Source organism: Canis lupus, chromosome 5 (genome assembly GCF_048164855.1).
Source record: "Canis lupus baileyi chromosome 5, mCanLup2.hap1, whole genome shotgun sequence".
In the NCBI taxonomy this organism is placed as follows: Eukaryota; Metazoa; Chordata; class Mammalia; order Carnivora; family Canidae; genus Canis; species Canis lupus.
Window position 1 is genome coordinate 85130589 of NC_132842.1, and position 15885 is coordinate 85146473.

Sequence of the window (15885 nt, forward strand, 5' to 3'; positions counted from 1 at the left end):
ATAATACAACACAACTTGCCTGGGTTTGCCATCGCGTCTGTGCCTCTGGATTGCAAACTCCCTGAAGGCAAATGCCTGTTCAGAGCCACTGCGGCGCACGGCGTAGCCCGAGCTCTGTAAACGTCGCTGGAGATGTCTTGGTCTTGAGCAGAAATTAGGAAAAGGGGGAATAAAGTATTAATTCACTCTTTGCAGGAGGGAGGCCGCAAGTGAATTGACGGATAGGGAGTGGAGGTGGGGAAAGACCTCTGATCTACTTCCTTTTTTTAAAAAAATATTTTATTTATTCATGAGATAGAAGAGAGAGGCAGAGACACAGGCAGAAGGAGAAGCAGGCTCCATGCAGGGAGCCTGATGCAGGACTTGATCCTGGGTCTGCAGGATCACACCCTGGGCCAAAAGCAGGCGCTAAACTGCTGAGCCACCCGAGCTGCCCTAATCTAACTACTTTCAATAAAAATATTCTTCACGTGGACTTTGAACACAGGTGGGCAGAAAACCAGGAGGCAGAGAGGAACCAAGAAGGACCAGGGCAGGGACAGGATAAAGTGTCCAAACTGGGCTCCTGAGGCCCGGGGACTGGGAGCTGAAAGGAGGCAAGTGTGGTGGCCTGGGCACACTCCCAGGGTGTCAGTGGGACACGGGGGCACAGAACCTACTGAGAGCACTTCTAGTGCTGGTGGGATGGTGGCAACTTGAAGCAGATCGACCAGAGACAAAGAAAATCCTATTTCCGGCAAAAACAGGGAGCAATGGCAGACGGCACCACGGAAGCTAGTCCCGAGGCCTAAAGGCCTGTGGACTCGGCACGGACTTTCCGGGAACCCGTGAGCGGGGCAGATTCCTACGCACAGTGCTGTCGGGACAGTCGGGCCACCCGAGCCCCACTGCGGCAGCAGCCCCTGAAGGAGCAGGTGGGTTCTTACAAGCAGGAGCACAGGAAACGGGGTCGCACAGCGTCTGGAGGAGACCGAGGCCTGGGAACCTCGTGAGGTTTGCGAAGGACTAAGCTGGTAGCAGGTGGACCCCTGGGAATGAAGTCTTGCTGGCAGAGCTCTGAGACCATGAATCTACTCTCCCGCTTTCCGATTGTTACACATTAGAGAGAAAGAGAAGCGAGTCTCTCTAAAGCAAGCACCGTGGAGACATTGAGACGGAGGTTAAAGGAGACAGATGAAGACATTTTATTCCGACAGGTTACGGTTACAGTGAGAACTTCCAAGTTCCAAAAGTTCAAATAAAAATAGAACTTTACAAATTAAAAAAAATACAATGTATGTACACCATAGAATTAGCTAGTGTTACTATATAAACCAACAGTGCAAACAGAACGAGGGAAGCCTGCGACTGTCGGGGTGGCCGTGTCCACGGAGCCGTGGGTAATACTGCACGTCAACGCCACAGGGCCCGGGACGGGGCTTCTGGCCTTTCCAGAGGCTTTCTAGTCTCCAGCGGCTGCGTCAGTACAACTCTGCGTCAGCAATGTCATATAGTTGGTTGGGTCAAGCAAGCGAGCGTCCGTCCCAGCCAGGAACCGTTAGTTGAACAAGGTCATGAGCAAATCACTCCCGAGTGCCGAGGCCCCACGGTGGGGAGGGACCTCCCAGTCACCCCAGCTGGGAGCCCGACACCGCAGGCAGGAGACCAGCACGCGGAGAACTGTCCCCAGCCAGCCCCAGGGCCCCTGTGCCTTGTGTGTGTGGACGTACCCTATTGCCAGGGGGCGACGGGGCTGGAAATAGGTGGGACGTGGACACCGTGGGTTTCTAACTATCAAGGGGGTGAGGCTTCCAGTTATTTTGTTACAAGTGGGGCAGTGGTTGTCTTTGGGCTTATCTGGTAAGGGCAGACACCCACGGAGGACAAGAAGCCACGTGCCTTTCCAGAGGGGCCTGAGTTTGGGTCCTCGGTGGCTGTGCGGCCGGTTCATGCGGAGGGAGGCGCCTGCCAAGCCAGCTACCTGTGGGCCGCACCAGAGGGAACGAGCATCTGGGGACTGCATGTGCACGAGGGGAAAGTCCGACCACACTCACCCGGGGCCGCCTGGAGGCAGGCCGCTGCTGACCCAGACCCCGGAGGACTTTCCTTCTGCCAGTTTCAGGGAGGGGTGGGAAGAGGGCTTCAGTTTGTGGGACGGGCAATCCCGGTGTTCCCTGACCTGGGCGACTGGAAGGAGCAGCGCGGCCAGGCTCCGAGTGCCGCCGCAAGTGGCAGCTGGCGGAACACGAGCACGCCGAGCAGGGCTTGCCTTTTTGGTCCTTGTGATCTCCCCAACTACTTGCCGGGGGGTCCCATCCACATTTCACAGGCCAAACGCATTCAAGGAAGCTGAGACATTTAGAAGTCGAAGTATTTTTGGTCAGAGAGATGAGAAAATGGGAAGAATAGAGGCGGCCAGTCAGGAGGCAAAGAGCCTGAAGCAGCCCCTCACTGAGCTAAGCACACCGAGCATGAGACCTGGGCGGCCGCGCCGGGACGGGCGCCCACCCCCAGGCTGCGTGCCAGACTCTGCGACGAAGTCAGCCCGAGGCAGAGGGCGAGGGGACGGAGAGGCCGGGTGCCCAGGCTCTCAGGCGACTGCCAACAGTTTACACAAAAAAGCCCAACAGGAACTTAAATGCAGACGGATGCCGTCTTGGTGCCCCGGGCGCATCTGCCACGGGCTGTGCCGGGCCCAAGGTGCGGCTGCAGGTGGGGGGAGAGCACAGAGCTTGAGAGAGTGAGTGCAAAACACCCGACACCGCATGTTCACTTTGGGGGTCTAGTCAGAGGGCCTCCCGCCTGGAGACACAGGTCACGGACACACAGGGGCTTCCTTCCTGGGGTCAGTGCCAGGGCTTGGGCACGTGCGGCCAGCTCTCCCCCAGCCCAGGGCCCCGGCGGCACAGTTTCCAGGTCTGGGCCCCTCGGCGGGCTGGGGACAGCCAGGACGGGCACACCCCCTCCCCTCCTGGAATAAGCCATCTGCTCCATCCTGACCCGGGCTTCTCAGGCCGCGTCACGTTCCTACAGTGGCCACTGGCTCAGGACTCGCTTCTGCCCACCTTAGAGGTAATGGTACCGTTTCCCAGAGTTGGGTGGAGCAGTTTTATCATGGGATGCTTAGCTTGTAGCTAACTTGGTCGGGGGGTGGGGGGGACATACGAATACCCTCTGGGCCGTGGCTGCTTCGCCAGGAAGACACGTGTAAGAACTCAAGGGAAGTTACTAACTCGGCGCAGAGGGTGGGAGGAAGGACGGACCTCGGGAAACTGGAATCACCAGGAGAGAAGCTGAGATGCTCAAGACTAGGGCGGCTGTGAACCGGACGTCTCGTCAGACTTATCCTTCAGGGCCGGTCAGGGGGACGTGTGCTTCTGGAGGGTGGCGCTTCCGAGGAGGCTGTGCCCACGGCGGCAAGCCTGAGCAGCAGCGCCCCCCAGAAGCAGTGTTTCCCTTCAGATGAACCGCTGAGCATGGCAACAGCCCAGCGAGGGAAGGCCTCCCCGACACACGGGCAACCGTCTCAGTGCTCGGTCCCTAAATTTGGTGATTCACTTCAGTTCACAACTGGCCTTCGCCCCAGCGCTTGCCTTGGCAAAGCCTCCCCCGTCGCGGTTTAAGGCAACAGCTGGGTTCCCTAGGAAAGCAGCAGGAGGGGCATGAAAAGTGCTCCAGGTGTCCCCCCCGCCCCCTGCCCCCCCCCGGTGGCTGAGGCCTGGTGCCCCCTCTGATCCTGGCACGTGTGGGGTGGAGGGGCCTGGGGCCTGAGCCCATGCTGGACGGCAGGAAAGCAGGGAGCAGGAAACAGGAAGATACTTGCTGAGAAAGTCAGACAAGTCCAAGCTCTTGCGGTTCAACACCATCCCCGGGATCTCTGACCGGCGGAGTGTTGGATGATTGTAGGCTTTCCGAGCGAGTGGGTGAGTGGGAATCTTCCGTGTCCTGGAACAGCCCCAGCCAGCCGTGGCGGCGGAGCACGAGCGAGCTGCCTCCCCGGGCAGCTCCGGGACAGGGCGGTCCGGCGTGTGGCAGTGAGGCCACGCCGGGCCGTCAGATGGTCTGGTAGTGCTGCCGCAGCCGGGCCTGCAGAAATTCGTAGGTCAGGTTGTGCCGAGTGATGATCCCCACGATCTAGGACAAGAAGAAAGAGATCCACGTCACCTGCAGGGTAAACCCGCTGGGGCAAGAAGGGGAGTGGGCTCAGCTTGCCTCATCCACCACAGTAAACGCTGGGGACGGACGCCCGGCCCACAGAGCGCCGTGACAGACGCCGACAAGCTGGTCACGCTATGCATGTCCAGGCCACCCCGGTTTCCAGAGGAGGAGGAGATCCACAGGGAACTAGGGCTCCTAGAGGCCAATGGGACAAATCCAGCTCCAAGAGAAAGTTCAGGAAGGCCAGCTAACTCCGCATCGGAGTGTCTTTTTCAGCAGGCACATGCTCTCTAGGCTTCTCCGTTCCCACCACCTGCCCCCTGCTTCACACATGTGTGCAAGAGACAGACAGCCCAGTGCAGGCTCCGAGCCGCTGAGACCCCAGAACCTTGCTGTGGTTCACAAACACCGTCTCTCCGCACTACCTGGGTCCTTGTGTCACGGTGACTTTTAACAGGAAATATATATGTGATCTTCACCCTCGTTCTGGCACAAGGTCCTAAGAACTCTTGGGATTAAGTGATAAAGAGCGAGAAGGGTGTCCTTTGCCGTTCATGACAAGCCCCTTTCAGCTACATGAATGACAAACTTCTACAAAGCCCCTAAAGATGGAGGCTAGTTACCAGGGCAACCAACCATGTGAGCAGAGGCCTGGCTGTTCCAGCCCCGAGCCCCATCTGGGGGTGGGGAGCGGCCGGAGGTTGAATCAATCACCAATGGCCGCGATGTCCTCAATCACGTGTTCGTACGTAATGAAGCTACCAACACTGGAGAACGTCTGTGCTGGCGAGCACGTAAGGTGCCAGGAGCAGAGTGTGCGGGAGACGGTGTGGAAGCTTGGCATCCCTTCCCCATACCTGCCCCAGGCCTCTTCCACCTGGCCGTTCCTGGGCACACTGGGAACCTGCTAAGGAAACTGCTCTCCTGAGTTCCAGGAGCAGAAGAGCACGGGAACCTCCAATTTACTGCCACCTGCCCAGAAACACAGGCGACAACCTGGACTTTTGATTGACGTCTGAAGTGACGGCAGCGGAGGTGGGGGTGGGGGGTGGCCCAGTCCTGTCAGGCCGAGCCCCGAACGTGTGGGGTCTGGTGCCGTCTGCAGGTGGATGGTGTCAGCGTGGGGTCCTGTTGCCGGGCGCCCACCGACGTGCAGTCAGAACCGCTGGCGCAGGGAGCAGCCCGGCCCCTCTGGTGACAGTGCCGGTGTGCGCAGAAGCTGAGCTGCTCACGGCGGCCACTGACTTGGCGCTTCATGCCACAGCCTGTTGGAACCGTCAGCGGGCTCGTGTTTCGAGGAACCAAGTTTGATCAGTGCAACCACACACCCCGGAGAGCAGGGCAGGCTGCGCTGTGCCCGCGTCCTGCTGGGCGGCGCTCCTTTACCGAGGTTTCACTGCCCGGAGGGGAGACTGGCAACGTAAGGGCATCAAAAGCCTCACGAGGGGGATGGCGACCCTTAAATACCGCCCACCAGAGGGCTGTGGCCAGCGGGACGCCGGCGAGCCCACTAAGACACCATCAGGGACCGCTTCCTGCCGCGGAGAGGCATCTCCCGCAGCTCGCCCAGACCAGGACGGTCTCCGTGCACACAGCGGTGACGCTCTCGTTAGGTCCTGATCCGTAAAATCTCTCCTCGACGCAGAGGGAAAAACACCAAAGGATCTACCTTAGGAGGACTGTGGCTACCTCTGTGCGGTGGGCGCTTGGTACTGCTCTTTTGTTCATATTATCCTGCCCTGTATTTTCTTTTTCTTCTTTTTTAACAACTAAACAGCCGTGTGATGAGGAAAAAAAGAAGTTCTAAGAAAAAAAACCGGGATCCCTGGGTGGCGCAGCGGTTTAGCGCCTGCCTTTGGCCCAGGGTGCAATCCTGGAGACCCGGGATCAAATCCCATGTCGGGCTCCCGGTGCATGGAGCCTGTTTCTCCCTCTGCCTGTGTCTCTGCCTCTCTCTCTCTCTCTCTCTGTGACTATCATAAATAAATAAAAAAAAAATAAAAATGTATTTAAAAAAAAAAAAAAAAACCAGGAAAGTCTGTAGCACTGATTACTAGTCGTATCTAATTGGATCTTCTACAATTCTGAGCGCCCTGCTGGAAATGCCCTCATTTACTGTCCTAAGTGCCCAGGACGGGCGGGGAGCAGCCCCTTCCTCCTCCAGGAGGTGCAGGCTGGGCGAGGCCGGCGAGGCCTGGGGGGAAGAGCAGGAGCTGGCGGAGGACAGGAGGACAGGAGGACGGAGGACGGAGGACGCCCCGGACGCCCCGCACTCGCGACACTGGCGACACCTGCTGGCCGAGCTGAGGGCGTGCAGGGGGCAGCGGCGGACCGGGCCTCCGGGGTTCTCCGGGGTCCTCCTGGGTGGGAAGCCCTGACTCACACAGTGGGGACGGGGTCCTTCCAGAAGCAGGCACAGCCGCGGGCACGACTGGAAACCAGACTCACCTCTCCCACGGCATTCACCACGGGCAGGTGCCGCAGGCCCATCGTTCTGAACAGGTTGAAGACTTGGGAGACGTGGGTGTTGGGTGAAACGGTGAAGGGCGAAGGGTTCATGTATGGGGTGACATCCTGCAGAGAAGACAACACAAGTCACCTGTGGCCACTCACGCCCTGCCCTGGACGAGGCGCGAACACGCGGACGAGCAGCGGTCGGCTCCGTGCAGGACAGGCTGCTGGCCACCTCCAGGGGCCCGGCCCCACGGGGACAGCCCTGCTCACCACAATCATGCGCGGGTTTAGGAGCGTCAGGTCCAGGTCGTGGATGTCGGGGTACCGCGGGTAATCCTCAGCCATCTCGGCGTAGGACAGGCGCGGCTGGCTGGCGCTCTGCAATCCCAACCAAGACACATCCTTGTACCCAGTACAGCCACCGTCGGGGACATTCACAGCCCCTCCCTCTCCACGTCCACAGCCCCACCTGGTGCGAGGTGGTACAGAACGGGGGCTCTGCCGTGAGAGGCCCGGGGCCCGAGGCCAGCTCCCAGCCTCGCTGTGCCCCTCGGCGAACCTCCTACTCTCTCTGAACCTGCTTCTCTCCGTCTGTGAGGTGCACACGGCTTGCCCTGGAGTCTACGTGAGAGCAGAGCTACCTACCAGCTCCCGTGGGTTGACGTGTCTCTCAAAAGACACGCCTGACTAGCGCTAACTCCTGCTACCCTGTGGGTGTGGCCATGTCAGAAGCAGGGTCTCTGCAGACAGAAGCCAGTTCAGAAGAGGGCAGGCAGGATTGGGGTGAGCCCCAGTCCACTGACAATATCAAGAGGAGAGGCGCACAGGGAGCACACCACGTGACACGGGAGCAGAGGCTGCAGTGGCAGATCCACGGTCAAGGAGAGCCAGGCATGGCTGGCAGCCTCCACGCACGAGGAAGCCAAGGCCCCGCTGACGTGCGGGCTTTGTACTCCGGCCTTGACAACTACGGAAGAACGCGTTCCTCCTGCTTGCAGCCACCTGGTCTGTGGCAGTTGGACACAGCGGCTCTGTTCCCACCCCTGCATCCCGCGTCTCCCGCATTTGCCCTCAGCCCTCCAAGGGCACCTGGGCCACACCAACAGGGTCTCAGGCTGGGCGCAGTGGCCACAAGTGCTGGTCACTGCTCTGCCCTGGTCACTCTCCCCGCGGCTCCACTCTGCACGCTGCATTCTCCGCCCACCGCCCGCCCAGCGGCACGCAGCTCCCGCTGCTCCATCAGGCCAGCACTGGCTGGTTTCTGCCTTTAGACAAGGCCTCTAACGCAGCCCACCTCGGCCCTCCTGTGCTCCTGTGGGCAAGAGCTCAAGCAGGACAGTCAGTCTGGAAAGCAGGCCTCTGGGCAACCTCTGCAGGCTTTGTCTACAGGGGGTGACGTGTGTGGGGATGGCCAGGCCTTCAGGGCACGAGAGGGACCACTTTGAACAACACACCCCACCCACCCCCACTTGTCTCTACAAAACCCAAATGAAAGAAAAAAAAAATTAGTGGGAAGAACAGCATTTTAAAAAAACTCAAAGTCTATTAAAAGTCTACAGGCTACAAGGGCAGCAGTTGTCAGGGGGCCTGGGGGAGCCCCCCACCGCGTGTCACCTGACAGGCGCCGGCCACGGCCGAGGGGACCACGGGGCTGGCTGCACAAGCACGGGACAGCAGCCCGCCGGCACACAGACTCCCAAAGGTCCACTTCTGTTCCCCGTGCTCCTACCACCCTGTGCCTTCCAGAATCCCAGCGCAGACCAGAGAGACTCACTGATTGATTTTCAGAGTAACAAACTCCTCGGACGAGCAGGGTGACAAGCTGTGACCGCAGGATCAGGCCGTGGAAGGTCAGAGGGCGGAAGCGCTCCTCCATGGTCCAGTCTTCGCTCGGGGACTGGTCAGGGTATAGGTTGGGGTAGGGGGTGTATCTGTTATATAAAAACCAGACGCTGCCTAGCACACCCTCAGCAGGATTGCTTCTTGCTTTGCCCCCACGTCCCTGACCAGCTCCCCGAATCCCCAAGGAGCTCGGGAGCTGCCTCAGAGCAAAGCGCCGGCCCTTCCTGAGCCCCGCGAGCAGGTGCCCACGCAGCGGGGGGCCGTGCTCTCACCTTCGCTCCAGCATCTGCTGCAGGAGGTCCTCCTTCTCGGCGGGCTCCTCGGAGGCGAGGTGCTCATCACACACGTTTCGTAGCTCACTCGACGGGTATGACTTCATGGACTGGCTCCGTCTGCGCTGCTCGCCAGCCCGGGTGAGGATGCTGGATTTCTGTGCGTGGGAACGGGTGATGGGAACAGAGGTTTCTACCAGGGAGGCCACGGATTGCTGGGCCCGGCACGCCACCATGACACCTCCGTAGCTTAAGGATGCGGGTCCAGTGGGGCCAAGCTTATGCCGACACAGCAATGGCAAGATGTCTTCTCCATGGCTCACGGGCCGGGGCTGCAGGGAGCCTCTCCGCTCTCAGGGCGTGCAGACCAGCCCAACGTCCCCCCTCCTTTGATTTGAGAACAGCACCTCGACTCTCCAGGGGGAGCCCTTTCCCATGTGATGTCATGGTGGGACCGTCCGTGTGCCTGGCCCCCAGAGCCAACGGTGGGCACACGGGACTCTTCCTCTGCCTAGATTTCAAATCAGGAGCAAAGGCTGGTGGCCACGCCTCCCAACACCCTCCGGGGTCTGCCAGCCGCCTGCACACCCAGCGCACCGCTTCTGGTCCCCCAGCTCCCCGGTCAGCCCTGCAGCTTCCAGCTGATTTGTCTTTGTCTTAAGAAGGCCAAAGTCCATTTCTGCCTAGGCAACTCTAGAAAGCTCCTGAAACCACTCACACACCACAAACAATGCCGACTAGGACAAAAAATTCCATCCATGCATTTACTTGGGTGAGAATGGACACGTGTCCTGATGGCCAGCAAAGTCCACACTTGCGGTCACGTCTACACTCACTGCCACAAGAACAAGGAGGCTGATGCTCCCTGAGAGCCCACCGGCGCCCCCATCTACGGGGTGTGGCAAGCACTAGCAGGTGCGTGCGTCAGGGAGCACCTTATTTCTCGTCCACCGTTCCCTCCGGCTGCCGTACCTTGAACCTGATGTTGTTACTGATGAGCTGGTTGCCCTTCATGAACTCCTTCTCGTTGCCCCGGTTCTCCGTGACCACCGGGAAGGCGTGGTGGACCGTGGTGCGCAGGATGCTCACTAGAGACTGGATGCGGGTGTGTGGGTAGACGTAGGTGAGGTTGGGCTCCATGATGTCACTGGCTCTCAGTCTGGGGGAGGGAGAAAAGCCGTCCAGCCTCACAAGAGCCCACAGTGCCCCAGGAGCGAGTCCTGGCTCCCCCGCACACCTTCTGAGCCACCTCCAGCAGTTACTTGCACACGCGCATTCCTTGGTACTTCTATCCTTCGGCAAGTGCCCTTCCCCGTGCCTGGAATGCACTTCCCTGCTCTGCCAAGCCGGTGGGCCTTTCCTCACCCCTCAGCTCAACACAAAATATCCTCTCAGCACAAACCTCACCTACTTGCCCGGGTGACTGGCCATCCCTTCCTCAGCCCTCTGTGGCAATTCCTCATGTTATCACGGATTGCTAATGGTACTACCAGAATTTATCAAAAAAAAAAAAAAAAAAAAAAGGCGGGGGGGCTATCCCTTTAGACCAGGGGGCAACCGCAGGTCCCAGGTCAAATCTGGCCTCTCCCACTCATTTACCAATCATCCACGGCTCTGTCCGCACTGCGGTGACAGAGCTGAGGAGTTGTGACAGAGACCACGTGGCCTGCAAAGCTGAAAGGATTTACCAGCGGCCCCTTTACAGAAGTTTGCTGATCCCTCTGTTGGACTATAAGGGCCTTGTGGGATCCCCAGACACAGGAGGCCCAAACCATTTGCAGGCTGATGGATAAATCGGCGACTGTGCCCAGAATAATCACTGCTGATGGCATGACACTTCCTTGGGCACGCGTGGGGCAGGCTGGTTCTCACTCACAGGGCTCAGCAGACCCTTAGCGGAAACATCCGGTCCTAACGCAGACCTGATCAGAGACCTGCCTTCATGTTGAACCAGGAGGCCATGGGAGCCACACCAAACCATGCAGCAGCCGCCCGCCTCCGGCCCTCAGCTCCCACCACACCCCGCTGCTTCCGTAGTTACCTACCAGTTCACTGGACTCCCACCCCACTCCCCACCCTGATGACACCACTCCCCACCCTCGGGCCCGAGGTCATACATTCTGCAACCAGGACAGAAGAGAAGGGCGAGCCTCACTTGTCCATTTCCGCCTCTGTCTCCCATTCCAGGAGCGGCACGCCCCGCAAGCCCACGTGGATATCATAAATGCCTTTGTTGAAAAAGTCCCCTGTCCATTTGGCCACCTGAAACACAGAGGAAAGATCGAAAAGAGGCTGCTGGGGGGCTGAGCTCGGCCCTGCGCCTGAGAGAGGCCCAGAGGGGGAGTACTCACCATCAGAGTGATCATAATGGGGAGCCCGTATGTAATCTCGTTGGTAGATTCGATCAGGATGACCGTGAGACTGATGGTCATGCGGACCACCCCGCCCAGGAAAGCTGCGGCACCAATCAGGGCGAAGGTCCCCGAATAGATGTGGCCCAAGCCGATGTAGCTGGGCAAGAGAGAAACCAAGACCACGGCTTAGAGTGACAAGGTTTGCACACGTGTGCACATGCACACATGGCCATGCTCGCACACACACATGCACACACTTACCTTTTGAGGACATTGGCCACTAAACGTCCAAAAGCAGCTCCGCACAGCAGGGAAGGCACAAAAAGGCCACTTGGAACAGAAATGCCATAGGTCCAACATGCGAGCAGGAAGTAGAGCACGAAAAACAAGGCCAGAGTGACTGGGCTAAAAGTACCTGCGAGGCAAGAACCAACCTTAGTTCCACCACCAGGTGCCACCAGGTCCACCGGGCTGCCCTGGCCCATCCCAGGTCCTTCCACACCCCAACCAGTTCACTTCCAACACTGGAGGCAGAGACTCTAGCCTTGTCTGGGTTGCTAGTACAAAAGAAAAGTCCTATTTTGATCAGAATTGAGGGCAAGCCTGGCCGTGTCTATGGGCCAACAGAAGGTGTAGAGGAACCATCATCTGTTCCCTGCAGAAAGAAAACAATCACCCAAGAACGGGCAGGCTCCCAGATACTCACCATCCTGGTGGAAAAGCTGAAGGATGGCAGACTCCTGGGGATTGAAGAAGAGTGTGGCCATGTCATTGTAAGTCTCATTGGGACAGAAAAAGGTCTTGATACTTGAATTGACATCTTCTGACGAGACCTAAGACACAGGGATCAAAAAGTCAGTACAAGGGCAGTACAAAGTCCGCATACGTGACCAGGGCGCTCAAAGTCTTGGAGTGGCAGGTCTCTGCTGAGGTGGAGAAAGTCTGGCTTGCAAGCTTTACTGGGAGATGAGACAGGTGGCAAAAAAAACACATCTCTAGCCAAGAGCAGTCAACCATGAGACTATATTCCTTACACTTTGAGAAAGAAAGACCTGGGATGAGGGCCCTTGAGTTACGACAATGAAACACCATGGATCTGGCTCTGCTTCCCCTCCCAATGCTAATTCTGTAAGTGATACCACTGGAAGTCTGGCCCAACAGCCCTGTGCACTGTGGGGGAGACGAGGCAGGTGACAGGTGAGTAGCTGGGAGTTGACAGGTGATGGTGGAGGACAGGCCCGGGTACCGCCTGACCCCACACCCCAACTTTGGCTCCAAATGGAAAAGATCTCTGCCCTGAATTTTCTGCAGAAGAAAACACACTCCCACATGGGGCCTGGATGCTCCTGCCTCTCCCTCCAAGGCCCAGCTGGCTGAACAAAACCCAACCTGGGAAAAGAGGTTATTTCTCCATATCTCAGACCTCTTGCTCTCTCCACCATTTTGTGCAGGACAATGGAATCCTGATACTTGCCTGACTCATCAGGGGCAAAGGCGCTGGAGTAGGACAGTCCTTATTTTTATTTTTTGCAAACACACGAGGGTTTATTTACAAGCTCGAGCTTGGGTCCAAGTGTACCCGACACAGCAGAGCAGGACAGTCCTTATTTTGTAGCTGATAGTGTCCAACGGTGCAGCTGGTATACTTCACATTTACCCCAGCGCGTACACACACAGAGTGTTAGTACACGGTTCACTGAAAGGAATGGACTTTCCTGGATTCAAGTCTGTCGGCGATGCTGTAGAGATACCCTTATGTGGACACTATCACCACACTAGGTGATGGGGGTGCAGTCCTGCCAGGTGGGCCTGCCTGGGCAGGATGGCTGAAGACCGCCAAGAGAAGCAGGTCAGTACCCGCTCCTGGTGGAACCTGGCAGAGACGAGCAGCCAAAGGAGAAACGTGTGTGGCTCACAATGAGGCGACCACGGGATGATCCACACGTGCAGGGTTTCCCAAACCATGTCGGGGGGTACACCAGGCCCAGGGGCTCCCTGGAAAGAGTCCTGCGTCAAATGGGCGGAGATGCATCACAGCACTTGCTGGAGCTCAGAGGACCTGCTGAAGGCAGAGCAGAGGCTCCAGCATCAGACGGCCACTCTACAGCGACCGTGGGAGCAGCACTTCATTCTGTAACGCTCTGGCTGCCTCACCTGTGAAATACGTTAATGCTGACCTCATGGCATATACTATCCCCTGTGAGAGCAGGTCAAGACCTCACTTTGTGGGGCGCCTGGATGGCTCAGTCGGTTAAGCGTCTGCTTTTGGCTCAGGTCATGATCCTTGGGTCCTAGGATCGAGTCCCACATCGGGCTCCCTGCTCAGTGGGGAGCCTGCTTCACCTCTGCTGCTCTCTCACGGACTCTCAAATAAAGAAAATTTCAAGAAAAATAAAAAAAATAAAAAATAAAATAAAAAAATAAATAAATAAAAAGAGAGGCCTCAGGTTGTTTTCTCCTCTGTAAACGTGGATAATAACAGCAGCCAGCATGGCGGTGGTAAAGACCACACGAAGTCATGTATGTGAGTGCTTGGTGGGACAGCTGGCGCACAAGAAATACTCCAAACACTTGTAACACTTACAGAATTTTAAACGCCCTAGAATGTCCTGTATTAAAGCAATTCATTTAATTTTGGCTAACCCCTTAGACCACAGGATTTTTTTCCATTTGTTTTTGAATCATATGCATCAGGGTTCCACAGAATGCGTCTAGGAAATACTGCTCTGTAATGAGGTAGCCTCAGTATTAGCAAGTAACAGGGGTTGGTGAATTTTTTCCATAAATAGCCACATAGTAAGAATTTTAGATTTCATAGGCCACAGAGTCTCTGCTGTATATTCTTTTTTTCCTAAACACTCTTTAAAAATGTGAATACCATTCTTTAGCTAGAGGGCTACAGAAAAACAAGCAGTTGCCAAAGCCACATTTGGCCAATGGGCCACAGTTTGGCAACCTCCGATCTAACACTTGTTGCTCTTCATGGACATTCCTGGGGACACCAAAGGGGCAGCCATCCAAGACAAAGTCCCCACGATGCTCCGCAGGGGCAACAAGATGACAAGGAACTTAGGGACCGTTCCTGAGCCTCACCTCTAGGGGCCAGAACCACGCATCTGGCTGACCAAAGGCAGCTCTCAGAGCCACTAGCTTGGACCAGAGATTATCAGGGCAGAGTAAGCTGGAATGCCTCCCTCACTGCCTTTGCTCTTTCAAGAAAAGGTTCTAGAAAGTACTACATATTCCTAGAAGAGAGGAGAAATGGAAAAAGAGCATAGGCCAGAACCTAAGCCCAGTAAGAACAAGATGCCCAGAGAGCCAGAGCACCGATCACCCTGAGGCAGACATTCCTTTCTCCCTGTCTCAAGGGTGATGCTCACAACCATGGGGGTGAGGCTGGTGGGCACCTTTCAGGGGTGAAGTGGTAAGAGTAAACTGGGGTTTGGTGAAGAAGCGGTCGTCTGCTTCCTGAGCTTGTCTCCAGTTACTTTTGTTCAACAAAGAGAGAGAGAACGAGAGAGAGAGAAAGAGAGAGAGAGGAGCTTCCTTCTACGATGACCATGACTCTTCATAGAAGTGAAAAAGACAGAGAAAGACAAGAGGAAGACAGTCTTTTCTCTTCAGTGAAAAGGCTCCTGCGGACCGGATACAGGCATGGAGCAAGGAAACACCTCTCCCGGCTGCAAGCAGAGGCCAATCACACGTTTGTGGAATCATCGTCTTTGTGGGAATAGGGCAAAGGCGGGGTGCGCAGCGCTTACCTGGAGCTGGAAGGAGTCATTACCGATTTGACCCGAAGCAGACATTTGTCGGCACTCTCCTAACACCATCGAGGCCGTAAACACCACCACGGTGGTTACCACAGACACCAAGAGGCTCTCGAGGACTCTAGGAAGCAAAGCACAGCTGTTACTAAGGAATAGAAAGACCCCCCAGGCTCGGGAACTAAACAACACAGCCCTGTCTACCCCCAACCCTCATTTCCCCCAAAGAGCATGCACAGCAGCCCGAGTAAGAGAGCACACGTGCAGAATTTGCCAGCGACTTGCTCCATCCTGGCAATTTGTACATCAGCTGGGGGTACCAGTAACATGGGCTGCCACACCCACTTCCTCTCCCTCTGAGGAACACAACAGCCTTCCATTTTAGGTCCCGGGGCAAGAGTCTCATCAACCCTTCTGACTCTGCCGTGTGTCCTTGTGGCTGGGAGGCAACCAGCACCTCTGATATAAATTAAGCTCAGATTCAGACTTTTGGCCTGTCTGACAAATAGAGTAGATCTAGGACCCGGTCTACATTTTTAGGCTTAGACATGAAATCAAGCCGGTGTGGGAAGCAGAGTCAGCTCGCACGAGTGCCTTCCTGGGAGAGATGGCCTGGTCCACAGGAAGCTCAGGGAGCCACAGCAGGCTGGGGGAAGCGACCAGGTACCTGACGAGCTTAGGTTTCGGGTGCACGTTTCGCATACGGTACTTTGCAAGCCTCTTGTTCAGACAGTTGAATGTGGCTCCCAGGAGGCCCCCAATGACCCCCATCACGACGAAGAAACCCAAATCCATAGCTGTCCAGAGATGACATTTTTTATCAGAGTCAGAGCACTGAGAGAAGGGGCAAGGGAGGGAGAGAGAAAAACCAGAGTGCCCATGAGAACAGGAAGGGACAGAAGCAGAGAAGACAGAAATAAGAGGCGAGCTTTCCACCTACGAGAGCCAATGCAGTGCTGGAAGCCTGCCCGCACCGAGCACTGAGCATGCACAGGCGTCTAACGAGGCAGACAGGCCCCACTAGAAGCTCTACCTACCCTTCTGACAACTGCTCTCAGGTAC

At 56.8% G+C, this 15885-nt stretch overlaps 1 protein-coding gene across 3 annotated transcripts in view; it reads right to left on the reverse strand.

Annotated features, from left to right (window-relative positions):
* Positions 1-1160: 1160 nt before the first annotated feature.
* The window catches only part of CLCN6 (chloride voltage-gated channel 6), a 34771-nt gene continuing 20046 nt past the window's right edge, over positions 1161-15885 (reverse strand). For 2 of the 3 annotated variants that reach the window (XM_072828375.1, XM_072828374.1), the window contains 12 exons: positions 15491-15657; positions 14821-14947; positions 11766-11892; positions 11321-11474; positions 11057-11216; positions 10861-10967; positions 9678-9864; positions 8706-8863; positions 8366-8522; positions 6862-6969; positions 6586-6711; positions 1161-4113 (listed from right to left, as the gene is read on the reverse strand). In XM_072828375.1, the coding sequence (XP_072684476.1) occupies positions 4033-4113; positions 6586-6711; positions 6862-6969; positions 8366-8522; positions 8706-8863; positions 9678-9864; positions 10861-10967; positions 11057-11216; positions 11321-11474; positions 11766-11892; positions 14821-14947; positions 15491-15657 (1659 nt within the window). In that variant the 3' untranslated portion in view covers positions 1161-4032. Of the gene's footprint in view, positions 4114-6585; positions 6712-6861; positions 6970-8365; positions 8523-8705; positions 8864-9677; positions 9865-10860; positions 10968-11056; positions 11217-11320; positions 11475-11765; positions 11893-14820; positions 14948-15490; positions 15658-15885 lie in introns of those variants that run through there. The other variant, XR_012031940.1, reaches the window with a different exon arrangement.